Consider the following 20,732-nt stretch of genomic DNA (forward strand, 5'->3'; position numbering starts at 1 on the left):
TCTTAGATATCAAATGAAGTGGGACTACCATAGTGAACAGTGAGACCGGCTGCAGACCCTGAACTCCACAGTTCACATCCATGGAGGACCCCCATGTGGTGTCTGCACAAGAGGATGAGGAGAGGGGCTCGACTGCCATCCCCTCTCCAGCTCCTCCTTTTGCAGCCACCATGAGACCTAGCTTCTCCAGTGAGACAGTGAGTGAGAACCAGGCTGTCTCCATGGCAAGTAACGACTGTAGTCCAACTCTTTCTTCACCTGCTGAAGCTAGCCCAGCCAAGCCTGCTGTAACATCACCTACTACCACAGGGATCATTGAAACTAGCCCAACTACCTCAGATATTGCATCAGCTTCAGACTCCCTAACAAGCACAGGCACGAGCCTTGTCAACACATCAGCAGCATCCATAACGCCATCGCCGTCACTGTCTCCATCTGTTGCATCTAGCGATCCAGTGCTTGAGAAAAGCTTTCCCTCCCTGCTGACCTTCAAAGGTGTCACTGTCACTCTGGAGAACAACAGTGTGTGGAAGCAGTTCTACAACTGTGGAACGGAGATGATCCTGACCAAACAGGGGCGCCGCATGTTCCCTTACTGCCGCTATCGCCTGACTGGCCTCGAACCCACACGGCAATACAATCTGGTCCTGTCCATCGTTCCAGCCGACCAGCACAGGTACCGCTGGAACATAAACAAGTGGGAGGCCAGTGGACCGGCAGAACACCAGACCCAGGGTCTGATCCGGGCGTTTTCCCACCACTACTCACCCTGTCTGGGCTCAGATTGGATGGGTGGCATGGTGTCCTTCTACAAACTCAAACTGACCAATAACTCTCATGACCAGGAGGGTCATATAATACTACACTCCATGCACCGCTACATTCCTAGGCTACATGTGATACCCGTCCCCGATGGGGGCGGACCCACACCTGACCAGCCTGTGGTTAAGGGACCAGAGAGCATGACCTTTACCTTTCCACAAACTGAATTTATTGCCGTGACGACTTATCAAAACCTTCGGATCACCCAGCTAAAAATTAATCATAATCCGTTTGCGAAGGGGTTCAGGGATGATGGCCACAACTTACGGCTAAATAGGATCAGGCAAGCGTCTCACGCTGCAGGGAAGGCAGATGCTCCACCTCCTGATTTGAATCCTGCTGGGCCCAATACCAACAGCGAGGAGGTTGTGGATCTCAGGTGAGTTTTCAAGGGTTTTGGGCTTCACATTTGATCCGTTCACTACACCAAGTGACTCTGTGCGACTTATGGATGCATATTTTAAATCATTTTCCCAGTTAACTTTTGCTCTCATTAACAAGCGAAAAATAGATGTTCATTAGGCATAAATCTGTTATGAAACAGTTTCGACAGAGCTTAAAAAGATGGGTGTATTTTCCCCCAAAATACCAATGAAATATTATCAAAACATGTGACTGACACCAGTGTGAGCAGAAAGTCACTTAACAGTCAAATCAGTGAGGCAGGATTGTTAAAATCCCATTGTCACATGCCGTGTAAGCTAATACCTCATTTGTTTTCATAATGAATTCATCTAGTTTGTTTTCACTTGTTTTGTGTTTGTTACGCAGCAGCAACAGCATTTCTCTTTCATTGTCTCACAGCACAAAGAAGCGCGCCATCTCTGCTTCTCTCTCAGATGAGCAAGAGGCCGAGACCCAAGCCAAGCTGAGGAAAATAGCTATGAAGAACAAACCTGTAAGCAATGCCTCTCCCAGTAAGGAGAGGATGGATGTGGACAATTTAGAGAGTTATCACCCCCATACCGAGTCCGTAAGAGGCAAGCAGGCCGGTTGCGGGGTTGCATTTCTCCACAATGGTCCACCTCTAGAACCCAAGGAGGAGAACCACGACGTCAATGTAACCCCTAAGGTGCCGCTGTACATCAAAATTCAAGCCCCTAAACGATCACCCACTACTCCCACGTCCTTGAGGTCTACCCCGGCCTCATCACCTGGATACCACAAGAAGAGGAAGAGGATTAATAGACGTTGGGGGAACTCCCGGGGAAGAGAGGCGAAAGCTGAGGCCGCCGCCACCACGGTGATCTACAGCCCGTCATTGACTGTCGCTATGCAACCAGAGCTAGACGATGTAGAGGGCCTACTGTTTGTGTCATTCACCTCAAAGGTAAGACACAGCAATTTGCTGCAAAGAAAGCTCTGCACATTCTGGCTTGTGTCCAGAGGAGTTATGTTCTTTGTATGGGACTGATGCCTCCGCTAGAGCTACACAAACTGGCAATTTAGTTGAGTTTTTCTAATAAAACATGATGTATTCTGGGATTGGCCTTTGCTATTGCATACCTGAAAGTTTTTGGAGGTGCAGTGGTACAAGTTTTGTAAGGTGTTCAAGGTTTAAGGCTATGTTTTGTCCTCTATCTGTGCCACAGGAAGCTCTTGGGATTCACGTCGGGGACAAGCCTGCCAATAGCTCATTTCCAGTATCTCCAGTTTTCCTAACTCCTCAGTCAAAGTTGGAGCAAACTGGTAAGCAATGCAGAGATCTATTGCATCTTGTTAAGCTAATTATGGTTCACTGTTAACATGTGAAATTCATGTAGTGTAAACAGCTGCGCATCAGGCACTTCCAGGTTCTTTTTGACCGCTAACTTTAAACCATCATAAGTCTATTGTGGAGTAAAATGGCTTTGTTTGGGGGTTAAAACAGAGGTTTTTGAGGGGAAATGGATTTAAATTCTTTCCGTTTCCATCAGGAAAGTAAGAGCTAACATAGCTAAGTTCCTATTAGCTACAATCTAGTTAATTACCTATGTACTTGTGTCAAATTGTCTTTCACAAACAAAAACACTCATGATTTAACAGCTGCCAGTCTTTCCCAATTCCAAGCTGCAAGCTGATAAGCAGTACGCTGAATCTACTTTCCTGGTTGAACAGATGTGCACTGTTTTGTTATTTTTCAGGCATAACTCTTAGAGAGAAATCGGTCTTGAATTTAATTTGAATCGGCATGAAAAACGTCTTTGAAAGTCTTAAGGTTAGCTTGCAGAAACCTCTAGTCACCCTGTTCTGTCCTATTCAAATAACAAGTGATCCAACGTGAACATATCTATTCTGTTCCATTCCAGTAGAGGAGATCCCAGAGACTGATGAAGAGAAGATAGCCCGTTTGCAGGCTGTCCTACTGCAGGACCTCGGAGGTCTCAAACACAGACAGGTCATCCACCCTGTGCTGCAGGAGGGTGAGTGGACACACACACACACACACACACATAAAAACCTCCCAGAAGTTGAATAGTTTATGCAAAGTAATGCCGTGGAAATGTTGTTTACTGTCTCTGACTACTGTGTCCATTTTCTAGTGGGCTTGAAGTTGAGCTCCCTAGACCCAGCTAAGGCCGTCGACCTGCGGTATCTGGGGGTTAATTTGCCCCTTCCCTCCCCGGTTCTACCAGTACAAGACGATGCCACAGTTCTGTCTCCCGTTGGTAAGTTGGATTTCTTGAATGATTTTGCCCATTGCACAGGGGCTCTTAACTGGCTGTGCTTTGGGACCCAAATTTCACCTTTACAGTGAATTTACAAACCAGTGTCTTGCCGCAAAATATTAACCAAGCTGTCTTAATGAGAAAAATGAACTACCATACTGTAAACTGCTCAGCGGTATGTGAAATGTGTCTTGTAAATTTGCTTTTTTTAGATTTCATGACCCCAAAACATTGCCATAACGTGATAATTTTATTATACTGGCTGTCCCTGAATTATTAGTTTTGTCTGTGACATTCCAAGCAGTCACACTAAACAAAATGGGTGGCGGTAGGCAGCATATAAATTAGAGACCGACCGGCTGGAAAAATATGGGTGGGTTAAGTGAATGAGAAACGCTCTTCCCTCCCTCACCATCTTTGGGTGGCCCAGTGGTTGGAGGGACCGACCTCCAACCAAACAACCTCGGTTCCGCCCTGCTGAAGTGTCCTTGCGCAAAACTCCGCACCAGCTCAGGGGTCGCTGTTCTGTAGCTGACCTTGTGTTTTGACCTCCCTGCAGGGGGGGAACCGAGAAGACAATAAATGAACATGACAATCAGTGAAAATAGGCAAGAGAACAAGAACAGGGTCACTTGCCGTTTTGTACAAACACACAATATAACAAGCCAAAGAGAAAAAGTAGCCAGAAAGGGCGTCCATGGAAACGTTTTGGTATTTTCTCATGCATTTTGTCACTGTGATTCCATTCAAAATACACCTTAAGTAATTTTAATGTGTTTACCTAAAATCTGTGTGGTTTATTTTCCAGATTAATAGTGAGGGTTGAGCATTCTAATGCAAATGAAAGATAAAATAAAAATGTTATCTTTCCAATGGTGCCAATTACATGCATATTGGAAGCTCATATTGGTCCTGATAAAGTTAAGTTAATAATATGAAAGTCAATTTTTTTTTTCAAGTGTATGTGACTGCAGCCCTGTCTGAATGGTCCTGCTTCCTGCTTTTCATGCCCCACAAGTTGAGAAACACTGATGTATAGCGGTTACATTGTATCACAGAATGTATTAGTTACATTATTACAGTTGTATTGGCACCTAATTAATACAGCTTTCTATTTCTGTCGATCAAGTCTGTTAACAGTAATAACACAAACAGTTTTTATGTCAGTGGTTGTAGGCCTCACTGCTTAATTATTTCCACACTGATTTATGTGGAACTATAAGTGTTCGCCCCAGGCAAGTTGTCACTAAGGCCAAGAATGGAAATAGGCCAACAACATTACTAAATGTATCTCACTTGCGTGATTGTAGAATGGAAATGGCTGGTATTTTATTTATATTTGACAATTTATTATTTGTGTTTTAATTACGCCAATGAGCAAATATTTTAATGACACAACATCATCAGTGTCGTTTTCTAGCCAGCCAAGCAGATAAAATAGCAATGCAGTTATGAGCCCTCTCTATCCCCACTTCAGTACTTAAAACAATATTGTGAAGCACCCTCTGCATTCATTGTAAAGTGGGGTTTGTTAATCGTGAATGAATGGAAGCAATGTTAGTGTAGTGGTGCAGCCTGTCACTGAAAGCTAATGCAGTATGTTCCCTTCACAGATGAGGGATTACCCTTTGTCTCCCGGACAGGAAAGACCAGTGACATGACAAAGATAAAGGGATGGAGAGACAAGTTCGTTAGGAGCAAAGAAACTTCACCTTCTAAATGTGACGGTAAGGGTTGCTCCTCTTTTGTTTTTTGGCTGCATTGTCCCTTTTACCACAGATTAGTGTAGTTATTCCAGTTTCCAAAAGCATAATTGAATTGTAACCGACCAATCGTACTTTAATTGGGAATGTTTTGTCATTGGTCATTGATAAATTGAACTCTCTTTATCCCTCCTCTCCAAAAGGATCACAAAAGGACCTATCTGCCTTCTGCAGCAACATGCTGGATGAATACTTGGAAACCGAAGCTCAGCGAATCAGTGAGCGTGCTGCTACCTTCTCCACCAACCAGGAGGGCTCAGTGGCCTATCAGCTGCCTGCTAAAAGCTCCAGCTACGTGAAGACCCTGGACAGCGCGCTGAAGCATCGAAATGCTACATCCAAATCTCTAGCCTGGGCCAACAGACCCTGCCCCCTTTCCCACAAACCCCTCCTCTATTCTGTCCTGATGTCACAAGCTCCTCCCATGGCCAGACCTGCGCCCTCTGCCCAGGCAGGAGCCAGGCCCAAACCCAAACACCCCAACAAGAGTCCTGTGCTGACAATTACTGCAAAATCTGCTTCTGGGGCTAAAGTCACATATGAAGCCAGTCCTGCTTCACAGAGGTAAGGGCTTGTCATCACGCATGTCATTTATCATCGTTTTTATGGTCTCAGCTTTTTTGGACACTATCCCAATCATTTCTAGTGAACTTTCTAGTAAAACCTGAGGTCACAACATGGTATAGGTCTGCATCTCACACCACCACATTTAGAATATATACTGTATAAGGGAAACACTTATCCAGAACAGGATTTGTAGTACAAAATGCAACATATCTGCTTTGCTAAATGCAATTGGACTTGGTGTCCTTTAACAATTTATTTCCAGTTGCCCCTTTTCTTCACATGCCGATTTATAGTTTCACATCTTTCATCAGCTATGTTCAATCAGAAATAGGCTGGTTTTGCAAGCCTCGTTTCTTTATTTTGGTTTTTAAATTGGTCTTCAATTTAATTCCAGGTAGCATCTGCAGCTACCCTGATTTTGTGTTGCTCTGTCTTATAAAGCCCCAAGATCAAAATTGCCCTTCATAGGCTGCTCTATTATTTTCCATCAGTACACAGAGGAAACAGTACTCTAATGAGCTCAATTTTACCTTTCCGTTCAGATCCCCTCCATATAACCCAGGGGTCGGCCAGAAGCCTGTGGTGAGCTGTGGGCAGAGCCAGGGGGTGACGCACAACAGAATCCCAGGCTTCTCCAAGTTCCAGCACAAACTGTTGGAGATGGAGATGGGAGCAGTCAACCAGGGCCTCGGCAGAACACACCTGACTCCAGAGAGACTGTCAGTGGCTCTGTCTGTATTGCTGACAGCAAAGGTATGTAACATACGTGTGCACTGTGTCTAGACACACTGATACAGGCTATGTAATACATTTATAATAACAAAGGTGTGGTACAATTCATTCTTAAAGCTATGCTAGGCAAGATTTTTATGTAAAAATACACCCATTTTATCAGCCTAAATTACATGGGGCTGCAACAGAGAAGATCATCCCATCCCCTACAACTGACACCCTGTAGATTCGCCCTATTTGCCCAAATGAAATCCTGGAGTTGGGTATGGAAGAGTGAAATACAAACTGTCTACTAAACAGCAGCAAGCGAATGCTCCTTCCAGAGAAAACTGGATCTTTATATTGTTGGATGTTTTGCCTCCCTTGGTATAAAGCAATCACAGACCAGCAGAGTTGGTAAACATAAGCATGCTGTGTGCAGTTTACTGATGACATGTTACATGATTTGTGGGTATTGAAGTTCAGATTTTTGCAACAGCTGCCTCTCGCTGCCGTTTGGCACCACCGATGTGCAAAGTTGCCTAGTGCAGCTTTAAAACAAGGAAAAGCACACAGACCTTGAAAACATTTCTGATGACTAACCGTACTCTCTCCACTTAATTTCAATCAGATGCTGCCCAGCCAACGTCTCAGTGTTCCCCAGTATAAGAAAGCCATGGGCCCTGAATGTGGCCAGGAGTTCTGCAGACTGGGCTGTGTGTGCTCCAGTCTCCAGCGTCTGAACAGAGGTCCGCTCCACTGTCGGCGGCTGGACTGCATGTTTGGCTGCGCCTGCTTCAAACGCAAGATCATCAAGCAGTTCGGCGTGGGGGAGACTGAGAACCAGATCCAGCCCCTGTATTGTAAGATCAGTTCTAATGTTAAGGCCTCGTGTGAATTGGGATAGCAGTTTTGCACTCCTTTTTATGTTAACAGTATTTGAAGCTTATGGATTAATTTTGAGAAAATGTCAGTGAAAGCTTGGTGTGCACTGGAATGTTTTTTTCTTTTACTCTCACCTCCTTTACTGCTTTAATCCTACAATGTGATTATTTTAGAATGGATGATTGTGGATTAATTTCATCTTTCATATGGACTAAATTTTAAATGATAATTATTTAAGAAATTAAATAATAGCTGCAGCCTTCCGCTCATAACTATTTAATTGCCAGGAATGCAGCAATTCTTTCATGATTTTAAGTTTTTGACCACACAACTGTCGTTCATGTATAATGGAAATTCTGTTTTCCTGCCTTTTCGCTTTCATTTCCAGCATTTATTGTGTTGGTCACAACCCTTAAACACTCAAAAGTGATAATGAACTGCTTGTTTCCCTCCCCAGCTGTGACTAACATGGAACATGAGGTCCAGCCTTGCCCAGGCTTCCATTCTGATACACTGTGGGACCGAAGCACCGCACTCCTGGATCCAGAGCCCGTCTTCGCCCCAAAAAATGCTGTTCTCTTGCCCAGCCAGGTGGCCCCTTCAAATAAGCGCAGTATCCCTCGGCTTAACCAACAGGTAAAAAAAAAAAGAAATCCCCCTCCTATTGGATTTACAGTAGCTATGAAAAGTGTTCTCCTCACTTAACATTTTGCACACTTCTTTGTGCTAAAAACATTTCAAATTTGAACTCTATTCTAAATTTAATATGCCTAGCCACTGCAAAACATTCACTAGAATATAAAGTAGGAGACCAGTGAGCTTGATGAGTGATTGCTTTGTTGAAAAATGAATGACTCATTTCACAAAATTAAGGAATTGTCTCCCAAGTTGAACTCATCTTTTTTCTGAGACTGAAGAAATGCATACTTGTCAATGTATTTGTCTATCTTTTGTCACCTTTTGGGAGGTTTAGGGTTAGGCTGATGATTCTGCACGCCAATTTTTTTTAAACCTCGAATGAATGAAAATGCTGATTTGCAGGTGCGAGAGGAGGATAAGGATCCTGTGTATAAATACTTGGAGAGCATGATGACGTGCGCCCGTGTGAGAGAGTTCAACAGCAAGCCCCCTCCTCAGGTCACCATGCAGTCCAAGAGCCCTGCTGCTCTTACCCCACGCACCACGACAAGACCGCAGAAGACTACCAACAACCTGCCGAAACAAAACCCCAGCACTATACTGACTATAAAAAATGCAGGTAAAGAGCCACACAGGTGCAAATTAGATTATTTGGTTAAGAGTAATTTCGTTTCTGTTGTAAAAGTTTGACCATGTACTCATAATGGGGTTGTGATTTCTTAAACTCTTTTTCATGTTTAAAAAAAAAAAAAAAAAAATTTAATCCTTATCTTCCCACAATTCAAAATATGTTAGGCTTTTTGTGTTGTCTGGATGCCTGACTGCATGATATTGAAAAAGACTGAAGCGGTGGCCACACTGATCCATCAGAAAACAAACAGAATTATTGACGGATAGATTTCTGTCTGTTGGGCTGTTTTGGAACGTCAACATGGTGGCGAGAAACAGACTATAAAGTATAAACTGTAGAAACTGACCCGGAAAAGCTACAGTCATCCCAAAATTATACCCGGCTTTCTCCGTTTTTATCTTCTTTTTTTTGGTTGTACCATTGTCTCTGTTTGCCGCTAAACGCATGGTGACGAATCCATCCGTCTAGAAAAAGTGTAACTGGGTTGAACTTTCTGTCAGACGGACGTGTCATCAGCCCTGTCCGGACAACAGAGACGGCTCTCATTGAAAATGAATTGAAATGAACATACACGGACAGACAAAACGAATCAGTGTGGCCGCCACCTGACTGTTATACTACTAATTACTATATATACTGTAACCATAATCCTTCATGTCCTCAAGCAGGGAAGGCTTCTCTGCAGGCCAAATCCAAAGAAACAGAACCGACCAAGCAGGTGGAGATCCAGTCAACATGTCAATGGGGCAAGGACCGTAAAATGGTCCTGGAAGGTTTATGTCAACGCCTGAAACGGGATAACCTATCCCCGCAATTCTGCGTTGGACCCTACCTCATTCGCATGGTCTCCAAAATCTACATTAAAAAGGCCAGCGGTTCCACCATCACCTACAAGGTAAGTCTTTGTAGAATAGTCCCTCTCATGCAGAAGTGCTGTATGATTCAAGTCTGGAATCTGTTTTCTTACATTGAAATTATATAGTTATTTATTTAGTCAAAAAATATAATGACTATACAACCAACATAAGTTTTACATGAGGTTTCCCCTGTGAACCTCCCTTTGACGATTCCAGTGTGCTTAACTCCTTTACATGCTGTAGACCAAGAAAGAGTCCAGGTCCAATGGGATAGGGAGTCGCCTGCTCATCTCATATGCAAAGCAGTTGGGTCCCATTTGAAACTCCATCTTTCAGCTGTCATTTATACAGCAGAGGGTGCCATCGCCGTGAAAACGGTCTAACAGGTAGAACAGACACCCCAAGGCTCTCAGTGACTACAGTTGCCTTGATTTCGTTAATGGTGAAATAACTGCACCAATAGAGAAGTCAAGGCAACTGGGCTGAGAGGCTGGTTAAGGAAGTCAAGAGCTCCTGGCCCAAAACGGAGCCTTTTGTGAACCGGTTTCAGTTTCCCTACAGGGCCAAGTGGGATAATAAAAAAGACGCTGCTGTAGCACTGCTTGATCATATATTCAAATACCTGGAGGGCAGTAAGAAGCACCACAGGCTGCTTTGTGTTGATTTTTCATCAGCATTCAGTACAGCTCCATCTTCTCATATGGAAATGTATCAGTAATTTTGGTTTATACTCCAGTGTTGTGGTTGGGATCCTGGATTTTTTTAACCAACAGAGTCCAGAGGGTGAATAGATGACTTTCTGTAACTGTCTTCATGTATCGGCTCTTCCCAGAGTTTTGTCCTCAAACCTCTCTTGTACATTCTGTATACAGATGACTGTTGTAGCATGAGAACAGGTTTGATGAAAGGTTTGCTGATGACTCCAGTTAGTCTACCTCAGGCGATGAAACCTGCCATGATCCTGTTGTCGATGAGTTTGTACATTGGTATGACAGTGCTTTTCTACAACTGCAGTGTTTGCCATATATTGTTTATATTCAGCCCGCTTAGTTAAAAATCAGCTGCCCAGGTAAATTTGTTTCAGATGCATTTGTGCTGTGATGCACTAAGCTGGTGTTGAAACTTGGTATTTTGTCATCGATTTAAGTTTATTAATGCTGCCAAGCAATAAAAGCGTGTTTGTGAACTAGTGATTCATTCTGCCCAGTGCTCCTTCTAGTTGCACTGTCTGTGGTGAGTGACACAAACAGAATAGAGGCAAAGTTTGCATTGTTGCTACTGACTTTTTCAATTATATGTTAGTATGGTAATCTTGGTATGCGAGTGAAGAATGCTGTAGTGAAAATTGTGGAGGTGGCCAGTAAGATGGAGTACAGTTCAGTTGCCTCAGTAATATATACAGCAGGCAGGTGGTAAACAAAGCAAATGCCATCATTTCTGACTCTGCCCATCCCTTACATTCTGTGTTTGATTATTACCCTCTGGCCAATTGTTCAGTCTCACTTCTGCCAAAAAAACGGGTATAAGACTCCCTTATCCCTACAGCCATAGGCCTCATGAATTTTGGTAGAGGGAGGAGAAAGGCCATGGTTGTTTGCTGATCATAATATCAACAATTGGTGGTGACAGCGGTTGTGGCTGTGATGATAACTATGATGTTTTCTCTTGTGCTGCTTGTCTGAAACTCTGCACTCTCGACACCATGCATCAGTGACTGACTTGTTTGTTGTTGTGCATGTCAGTCTTATGTTTTTATTTAATGTTCTGTACTTGCTGTAAAACCAGATGCCCATTGAGACAAATAAAGTTGAAATCTGCTCTACTATCCCTCCCAGGTCCACATCAGTAAGCCGAAGAAAACCAGTGATGAGGATGAGGAGGATGAATCGGATGACGCCGATGAGGAAGAGGTGGCTGATGACAGCCCTGATGAGGACCAGGAGCCGGTGGAGGAGGACAGTCCAACTGAGGAGCCGGAGTTGCAGGTTGGAGTAACGCCCTTCCTGAGTGGAGTGTTACCTGCCGGCAAACTGAGAGCCAGGAAGAAACCCAGTGGCTGCCAAGCGGTGGGACTCATACAGGTCAGGCTGGCAAAACTGCTACTTCCAAGTGGGTTTTACAAGGGGTGGGCCACACCTTAATATGTTTTATAAAACATGATTGAAAGCATGTTAATGTTTGTGGGTGACAACAATCTGCAAAAAGCATTGCAGAAAATTTTGATTTGAGAAATATGGAGTTGCACAAATAATGAGTTTGAGAATAATGAATTATGAGATTCTTAAACCTCTATGTGTGAGGTGTAGTCTAAAGGGCCAGGCCAAAAACATAGTGTGATGTATTTCTTGATGAATGCTTGCTTGCCTTATACAAGATTGTAACCGATTATTTGCCCATGCAATCAGTAGAAATTAAATGTAAAGACTCAAAACATTTCAAAAGGTATCTACATTTACTTCTTTCTTCCTGTCCTTTACAGGTTAACGGCAAATCCTACACTCAGGCCAGACTGTTGCTGGGGAACATGGGATCTCTTCATCCGGCCAACCGCCTTGCAGCATACGTCACAGGCCGGCTACAAGCTACAACCAAGATTCCTCATCAAAACTCTCAGAAACCAGACTCCAAATTCCGCACTCCTGGTATTCGGCGCCTAAAGACTGCTGGCACCATCGTCCCTCCAGTGATCACTGCAAGGAAAACCAAAGCCCAGAAGACACCAAAAGTACCACCAGGTATGATTCTTTCTCTTTCTGTGTTCCTTGGCCACAGTAAAAGCACATAGTTTTTAATTGATTGCTCGCCAAAGGAGGGAAAATTAACTAGAAACTCAGCGAATGAAACTGTTGTCACTGATATAGAAAACCATAAAGGTTTCACATGCAGTTTTGATTGTTTTGTAATCACTAGAGTGTGACTAGAGTGACTAGAGTGAGGAGCTAACGCGAGTCTTAGCTCCTGCGTAATGTAGCTTTGTCGGAGCTGTAATGAAGTCCCTTCCTCTCTTGCAATATAACAAACCAATCCTCACACAAAAAATGCACAGATTTAGATTTAGACAAACTTTTATTCAGCAAGTTAACCCTCGGTGACTAACACAACACTTCCATTTATGACGTGTCTGCAGCTGCTTCACAGTAAAAGCCCAGCATTTTTTTGGTCCCTTTTCTTTTTGTATAACAGAAAATGTGAATCAATATTATGCACTTGATTTATACATATAAATACATACATATATACATGCGAAGAAAAAGCTTGCATGCTGCATATTAATTATTTTATGTGGTAAAATATGTACTGCTCCTATAAGCCATTTTACTATTTATTTATTCATTTATTTAGTTAGTTATTCTCTAGCCAAAACCCTTTTTCTTTGCGGGTTGCTTTATTTCTGTATGTGAAAGTTGATCATTGATCACTAACGCAATAAAGGTAAAAATGATAAAAAGGAAAAATATGAATATATTGTCTTCAAAGTCGATTTAAGTGGTGCTGCTAATGTGTTACTAAACGTTTCAGTAGGCAGGCCCAGTGCCACTTGTGGAAGAAGTTAGTCTGGAACCCTGCTGTAACTGTGCATTAACAGGAATTTATGATCTGACGAGTCACTTCTCCTTTTCTAGAGAAGACCCACACTTCCTTGTCCCATCGCCCCCCCCAAGGACCTTGCTAGCTCTTGCACGTTCCTTGTCCATGCCAACCCCCCGCCCCCCCACCCCCACCCCCCTGCAGCCTCTGCTGGCTCACACCTTCTGTCATGCCCCCTGGGGCTAAGAAAGTGCTACTGCAGCCTATTGAAACCACACAGGGAGATAGACTGTACCGCCACCCTAATGGACAGCTTATAAAGATAGTGCCCAACATCAAGCAGATGGCTCAGATTAAACCCAAGATTGTTAGTGTTGGCAAGAGTCCTGGTGAGTGTAGGGAGAAAACAAATGCATGCACACAAATTCGCATCTGTGTTCCTTTTCTCTGTTATGCTTTAAAGACCTAATCTGAGATTTTCAGCATATCAGTTACAGGTATAGACACACAGGTTGTAATGTAAAGTAGTGTAGCACTGCAGGTCTAAAATTAAGCCGTCACACCATTGCCTTTTCATCATAATTAAGGAGATTTTTGTTACTACAAAGTTAAACCATGCTAATAGCCCTAATTTACAAAATCAGAACAGAAGGAAACATCTTCATGTTGTGCCTTTCCTTGGTGGGACGACCCTTTCATGTGTTTGGATTAAGGATTTTAAAACTTTAAAACAAGGCATTTTTCTAGCGTCTAAAAAACGTAATCTTAAGGTATGTTGCGATAGGATAATTATTTCTTTATCACAGCACCCTCTCCTGTGTTGTTTTGCTTCCTCAGGTCAGCGAGTCCAGCCAGACCTTTTGAGACGAGGACCTGGCACCTTCCTACACCCTTCACTAAAACCCTCTGCCATCAACCCTCTCATCACGTTTGTCAGCAGCCATCGCGGCTCTGTCACCCCCTTCTGGAACAGCTCATCCTCCTCGCCTGTCTCGCTCACAGTCTCCCCCTCGCTCAAAACCCCCAGCTTCTTGAGAGAGAGTGGGACCTATTCTTTCAGGATCTGCCCTCCATCCAGACAGGGCTCCCTTGGCCAGAACCTACCAGGAGTTGCCCTGCCGGGGGGCTTCACCCTCATCCAGCTCCCTAAGCCTGGTGTTGATGGAGCTTTTGTACAACCAGCAGAAACTGTGAATACTACAAACACGACTGGTACGGCTAAACCCCCACCACAAAAAGAAGTTTCATTCTCTTTCGGCAGCTCTGCAGACAATTCAGATGTGGATGGACCTGGTTTGGCCTCAGACCACGCCCACACTGGAACCAAGGACCTATCAAGTGGCAGATCAGATGAGCCTGGCTCCTCCCCCGAGCTGATATGTGATGAGAATATGCCTTCAGATGAGAGTGATGATGCTAAGAAGTGTAAATTGATGACGCGGGTAGAGTCAGACCTGGATATTGGTTCAGAGGACATGTCCTCTGACTCTTCGGATTATGATGGAGAGGGTGACGAAGATGTAAGTGTAAGAAATTTGGATTTTTGAGTGTATTTAGTTTTCATTGAAACATGATTCTGCCAGATTGCAGAGTGTGAGTAAACATTGCATAAACTACAACAAAGCTGGTGCTGAAATGGTTTGAAATTGTCCATATCAGACTCAGAGAGTAACGTAATACTGCAGTTTGTGGTAATAGTGCCTGGGTATCAAGAGTCTTTAAGGCAATTCTTACTGATTCTTGTTGGTATTTATCATCAAAGAGCTCTAAAATGCATGGACTCTTACCATCATAAGAACTCAAGTTTTATACTAGTTTATGGGCATTTTTATTGAGGAAATCAATTGAGTATGGTCTGATCCTATTTAGGAAAACGGCTGTTGTGTAAATGTTTAACAGAAAATAAATTACTTTACGGCCCAATTAAATGTGCTTTCATTCAGCAATGAAAGGCATTGAAAAAAATATTGTTTTTGAACTGGCATTGTTAAAAACACTTGTTATGGTGATTAATAGACCTTTCTGCATGCGTGCTACATATCTGTTGCAATGTTGTGGTCAGTGTTACAGCTCTAAAAAATTGTTTGGTATGTTGTTTTCCCCAGGATGAGACAGTAGACATCGAGACGGTAGAAGAAACCAGAGAAGGAATCACCATCTCTGAAATGATGGCAGCCGCCAGCAAGACATTACTGGAGTCACGGTAAGAAGTGTGTGTGTGTGTGTGTGTGTGTGTGTGTGTGTGTGAAGTAAACCAAAAAGTGTCAGCCATACAAATGTGTGCATGTGTAATGCATGAATGCACACATGTGGACATGTTGGACTGATAACGTTTTGAATGTTTGCCTCAAAAGTGGATGTTGATTGCTTCTCTACCGCAGGTATTCCAGTGAGGATTCTGGATCAGCGAGGGAACTCGGAGTTAAGGTAGGGCCCTTTCCACCTGGTAGCCCCATGCTCGTTATGTACTCTAATCTCTGTATTTTGAGGCTGGGAAGCTTTCTACTCTCCCTTATGCAGCAGCCATACAGCAAAATAGTTGAATATTTCCAATGCATTAACATTGACATCTCCAATATTGACCTCAGATTCAATTCTCGTTGCTTAATAAACTTGGAATGTCTTAACACTGGGTTTATGTTATGCAGTACTTGCTTGTATAATTAGTATTGTTTCTCATTGTGTTACTATCATCCTTCTCTCCACCCCAGCATGAAAACAACAATGGAAAGGATGAGTATCATAATAGAAAGAGACGGACAAACCACAAGGTGCTAGAGAGGCTCAGGCGCTCTGAGCAGCGGTACCTCTTCAACAGACTGCAGAGTGTCCTCCAAAGTGACCCACGGGCCCCCAAGCTACGCCTCCTCTCACTGGTCAGCTTCACTTCCTAAACATCCTGTCGAGCCAAGTAGACCAGTTTTTCCCCTCTATCCATTCAGTTGACGTGGGCCACACACTACAAGAAAAACTGTTGTCTGCTAGGGAAAATATGAAAAGAATCTATTATATCTTAGCTATATTTCCCTTTAATATACGTAAATGTGGCCAATGTTACAATTGGTGTTTTGATCATTATAAAGAACCAGAACTATCAGAGAGTAGAGGAGGTAGATACTTTAAAGAATTATGGTTTTAGTCAACATTTGCAACTATGCTACTACAAGTTTATTTTAATTTTCACGTGCGAATATTTGCAAATTAATTCTGTAGCAAACTTGTAGTGAACCTTTGACAGAAGCTTGTTGTAGATTTGCCACTTTTAGCAAACATTGGCAAACTTGTGGCAAAGTATTTTACGAATTGGCTGCAGGTTAGATGCAAACTTTTCATTTTGATGTGGAAGTGAGTCTTATGGAGAACAGGCTGGTAATTGCTTAATAGTGCTAATTGAGCCTTGCTCCAAATGAAATAAAGCCATATGAACACTTCAGTCAAACTACAGTAACCCAAACCTAAACCTAAAATACTATTTTCAGGCTCCCAGTTAACAATTAGAGTAAAAGAAGAATGAGACACAACTGTTTATACTGTTTATGCAGTAGATATCTGCACAGCCACCCACATTAACTCTTTTGCAGGTAAACAGGTGGCCCACTCCAATAGTCAGACTACTTTAATCAGGTTTTAACAGATAATCTAGTTACAGCTCTGTGCCATCCCAGTCAATTTCTCCATCATGTTATGTTTCAGGCTCAAAGTGAGATCCGGACTCTGGCTGAGACATCTAAATGTCTGGAAGAAAAGAAGAGGAGGCTGACTCAGATGCAGTCTATCTATGTGAAGGAGCTTTCCATTTTGTCTGGTATGTATAATTTGTGTTGTTACATGTGTTGCAATGTTGTCATTTTGTGTTCAGTCTCCCTTTGTGCTTGTTCTTAAAAGGACTGTGTAGGGATATTTAATCAGATAAATGACATGCATCTTCTCATGTCTCAATGAACAGATTAAGATTAATTGACATCATCTCATTGCATATACATAGCTCAATTTAGTGAAATTTATATGAAATTACACCTTTTTTAGGTAAACCAAAGGAGTTGATCAAGATGAAGCTGAAAGAAATCTATGAGAGGCAGAAATTGAATGAAAGGAGACAGAGGATGGTGCCTTTCTCTCTCTTTCCAAGACACCAGCCCAAAACGTCTGTACCACAAGCCACTACCCATCAGCCCATGCTCCAGCCCATTCTCCTGTCTCAGCCTAAGGCTCCAGCCCCAGCCGAAATCACTGTGTGCCAGCCCAGGCCTAAGCCGCAACAAGTAGTCTCAACTCTAGCCACAGCCGAGATCACTACATCCCTGTCACGGGTAGAAGGTCAACCTCAAGCACCTGTGGCCTCAGTCCAAGTCACTGATCATCAAACTAAGATTAAGGACCAGCCTGAAACACCTGGAGCCCCAATCCAGGTCACCGCACCCCACTCCCAGATGGAGGACCAGTTTCAAGCACCTTCAGCCCCAGCCACACCTCAGGTCACTGCACCCCAGGATGGACCTCAAGCACTCCCACCCTCACCCATATCCCCAACACAGGTCTCAACCCCCCAGTCCAACCTCCTCCCTCAGGCTGCCGGTTGCCCTCCACAGCCATTCACTCTTCCTCTGATTCGCTCCAAGACTGGCAGAATCATACTTCCCTCATGTCTGAAGCCAAGTAAGTTGTCACAGAAGCATTACGAGTTCCCGCTTTTGTCCTGATTTATTCCCCTGATTCAAATTCCCTCTCATTTAAATACCTTTATGTTTTTCTTTCACAGTCGGGCAAGGATTCTACACGCTCATGCTCATGGGAGCAAAGGGAGAGGAGAGTGAGGTTAGCTCCTCACCTCAAACGCTGCCTTCTGACCTGGACTCCTCCCAGGACCAAGAGAGGATTTCCTCTGAATCTGAGCAGCCCTCGGACAACTCGGAGGAAGGGAAGAATCCAGAAAGCAGTCGTGCTGCGAAGGAGGTGAACACGCCCTCTCCCCTCGCCAAGAAGACCACGAAGTCTGCAAGGCGTCGAGGTCTGACATCCCCCCTGGTTGAGCTCGCCCGCCTCAACAAATCCATCTACTTGCCGTCGGTGGCACTGCAGCCTGTGGAGAAAAGCATGGAGGGAGGCAGAGTGCTGGGTTTGAACAAAGAAATGGCAACTGCCTGCTTGAGTTTCAACCCTCTGAAGAGTCCTCCTTGTGCCGAGCCTGAGCCCGAGCCTGAGCCTAGCCCTCCTGTAGTCCGCCGTGGCAGAGGTAGGCCTCGAAAGCATCCGCTGCCAGTTACCCCTGTCAATCAAAATACAAAGACTAGTCTGGTGCAAGAGACCAAGACACAAGCTGAGGACAGCCCAGGTAAAGTCGCTGAAGTAAAAGATACCCAGATACCCATACCAGTGCCAGTCAAACGGGGCAGAGGGAGGCCTCCGAAGAAGAGGCCGGCACAATTGGCGAGTCCTGCTGCTGGCACTGGATGTGAGCCGAAGAAAGCGGCTCCGGATAGCGGTAGTCCTGCGACGCAAGCAGGGAGTAGTCCGGCTAAAGCCAGTCAACCTGTGGATAGCCCTGTCAGACTTACCCGTAGTCTAAAAAGCCCTGATACTAAATCCAAGAACAGCCCTTCCATGGCCCCCCAGCTCGGAGGTATCAACGCATTACGGCCTGTGACTCGAGGCGCTTTAGGAAAGGACTTCCCCAGTGCCAAGAAGCGGTCCTGGATAGACGTCGAAAAGGAGCTGGAAATGGAATAGAGCTCATATCTCACTGTTGCTGCACAAGCTAATGCACATGATCCTTCGACCTCAAAAGTCTCACACTGAAACCTCACAGCTCTCTGAGACAGCAGCATCTGTCCTAGCATTATCCTCATAATCTTACTGACTTATTCAGGGGAGTTTCCCTCCTCATCCATGTTCATTTATTATAAACACAAGTCACATAAGTCATTGATTGAACGCGCTACCAAATGTGCCTGTGTGTAAATCCAAAGGACCTGGGACAGAGTCGTGCCTGTGGGTACATTATGTCAGATACACACTATGTCAGTACATGTCAACACAAAACTCAGTGGACCTTTTTTCGTACTGTAGAGAAAGGTGATTTTTTTCAAGTATAAAGAATGTGAGAGAAATAGTTGATTGATTTATGAATGTATGAAGGAAATTTGAGGTGACTCCCTCAGCCCCATGTTGGGATGGAAATCACTGTTTTGATATTATCAATAATAAGTATTTCCCCAAATTAATCTGTCCTACAAATGTGGTCTACATTGATTTTTGCTTGCCATCACAAACATGGATATTGTGAGATTTATTAAGATGATGATTTTGTTGAGGTCATTTATCACTGATCCATGTCTTGAACAAAAGAAAACAAATGTGGGGAAAAAACAAATCGCTTGTATCCATTATGTTACTATTAGACCTTACAGTTGAGGTCAAAGATCGGTATCCTGAAAAGGTTTGGGCAATACTTTGCTTCACAAACACTGTAAAATGTAAATGTTAACCTATTTCTATTCCATTTTTATTGGGAGCCGGTTATTGTTTGATGCGTCCTCCTCTGGAATTCTTGTTTTTGTTTTCTGTTACTAAATCGGTGACTATCATTTGTAGTAGCACTTTATGTCTTTGGTAGATACTACCCATGATGTCTGCTTCTCAATGAGTTTCTCTTTGTCCTAACAGAATCTTTCTAGTGATAATATTGATCTGGGTTTGAGGAGCTTATCAGTTCAGTGACATGATATGCAGACAACTCTAATAATGTAAAATCATTTGTTTAAACTTAATGTGTCACAAGCAATCAAGATGAAAAACTGTTTGCTATGTATCTATGAAAATAGCCTTTGTAAATAATGTATTTCCTTTTTAATTGCAATACATCTTCCTCATGGATAGAAATGGCTGTTTTGTTACTCCTGTGGGAGGCCTTGTGGCCTTGAAAATGAATAAAACTACATGCATTTATTGTGGCACCTTTCAGTTACTCTTAGAAAACTGAGATGACCTTTCAAGGGATGGTACAAGTTTAGGGTTTAGGAAGCCTATCTGGATCTGTAGAAAAGACACCCAACAGACAATTTACTATATATTTGTTTTAATCATATTAAGTTCAGTTGTGTTTTTGTTCATGCTCAGTATTCATTGTTACATATGAAAAAGTACATTTCACATAAACTTCAAAATATGATCGGAGATGCAATATTTTTCAAAATATACAAAAAAGAACGAAACCAGTATAGCAGGCATTCATTCAAAATATCTTAGGTCTAGTTGTATTTTGTCAATAGGGTTAGACCATCATATTGATTTGCCAACATACAGTATCAGGCCGATATTGGCCTCAGTGTCATGCACATCTGATATGATGTTTGACTGACTATATCCATGTTATTCAATTGATAATACATTGTCTACATAACCTGAATTTAAACTTGTGTGATATTTTGATTGGATTCCACACACAAATGCATATATGCATTAATATGTTTATTATTATTATTAACCCTGGGTTTTAAGGTAGTTTCAGTGTCCCATGGTGCAAATGCAAATGTTTCAGATGCTTTTCCACCCTGATGAGAATAGTCAAATTTGGTCAAAGACACTGAATATCGGGACACAATATTTGGTATAGGTAGCTTCCATCCAAACAAATAAGTATCGGTCTTCAAAAACCCACATAGGTCGAATCCAAGTAATTAGG

At 43.1% G+C, this 20,732-nt stretch overlaps 1 protein-coding gene across 1 annotated transcript; it reads left to right on the top strand.

The window, feature by feature from the left end:
• Positions 1–473: 473 nt before the first annotated feature.
• mgab (MAX dimerization protein MGA b) lies at positions 474–19,981 on the top strand (the record flags this gene model as incomplete). Its single annotated transcript, XM_071912441.2, has 21 exons — positions 474–1,201; positions 1,627–2,152; positions 2,415–2,511; positions 3,111–3,224; positions 3,345–3,470; positions 5,084–5,197; positions 5,377–5,797; positions 6,343–6,553; positions 7,143–7,374; positions 7,854–8,032; positions 8,438–8,654; positions 9,332–9,561; positions 11,359–11,604; positions 12,003–12,258; positions 13,889–14,577; positions 15,157–15,254; positions 15,433–15,478; positions 15,763–15,927; positions 16,745–16,856; positions 17,078–17,707; positions 17,811–19,981. Coding segments are annotated over 21 exons (6,405 nt in total), but the record flags the coding sequence as incomplete, so codon positions are not given.
• Between the last annotated feature and the right edge of the window lie 751 nt (positions 19,982–20,732).

The sequence above is a fragment of the Centroberyx gerrardi genome, chromosome 18 (assembly GCF_048128805.1).
Source record: "Centroberyx gerrardi isolate f3 chromosome 18, fCenGer3.hap1.cur.20231027, whole genome shotgun sequence".
Lineage (NCBI taxonomy): Eukaryota > Metazoa > Chordata > Actinopteri > Beryciformes > Berycidae > Centroberyx > Centroberyx gerrardi.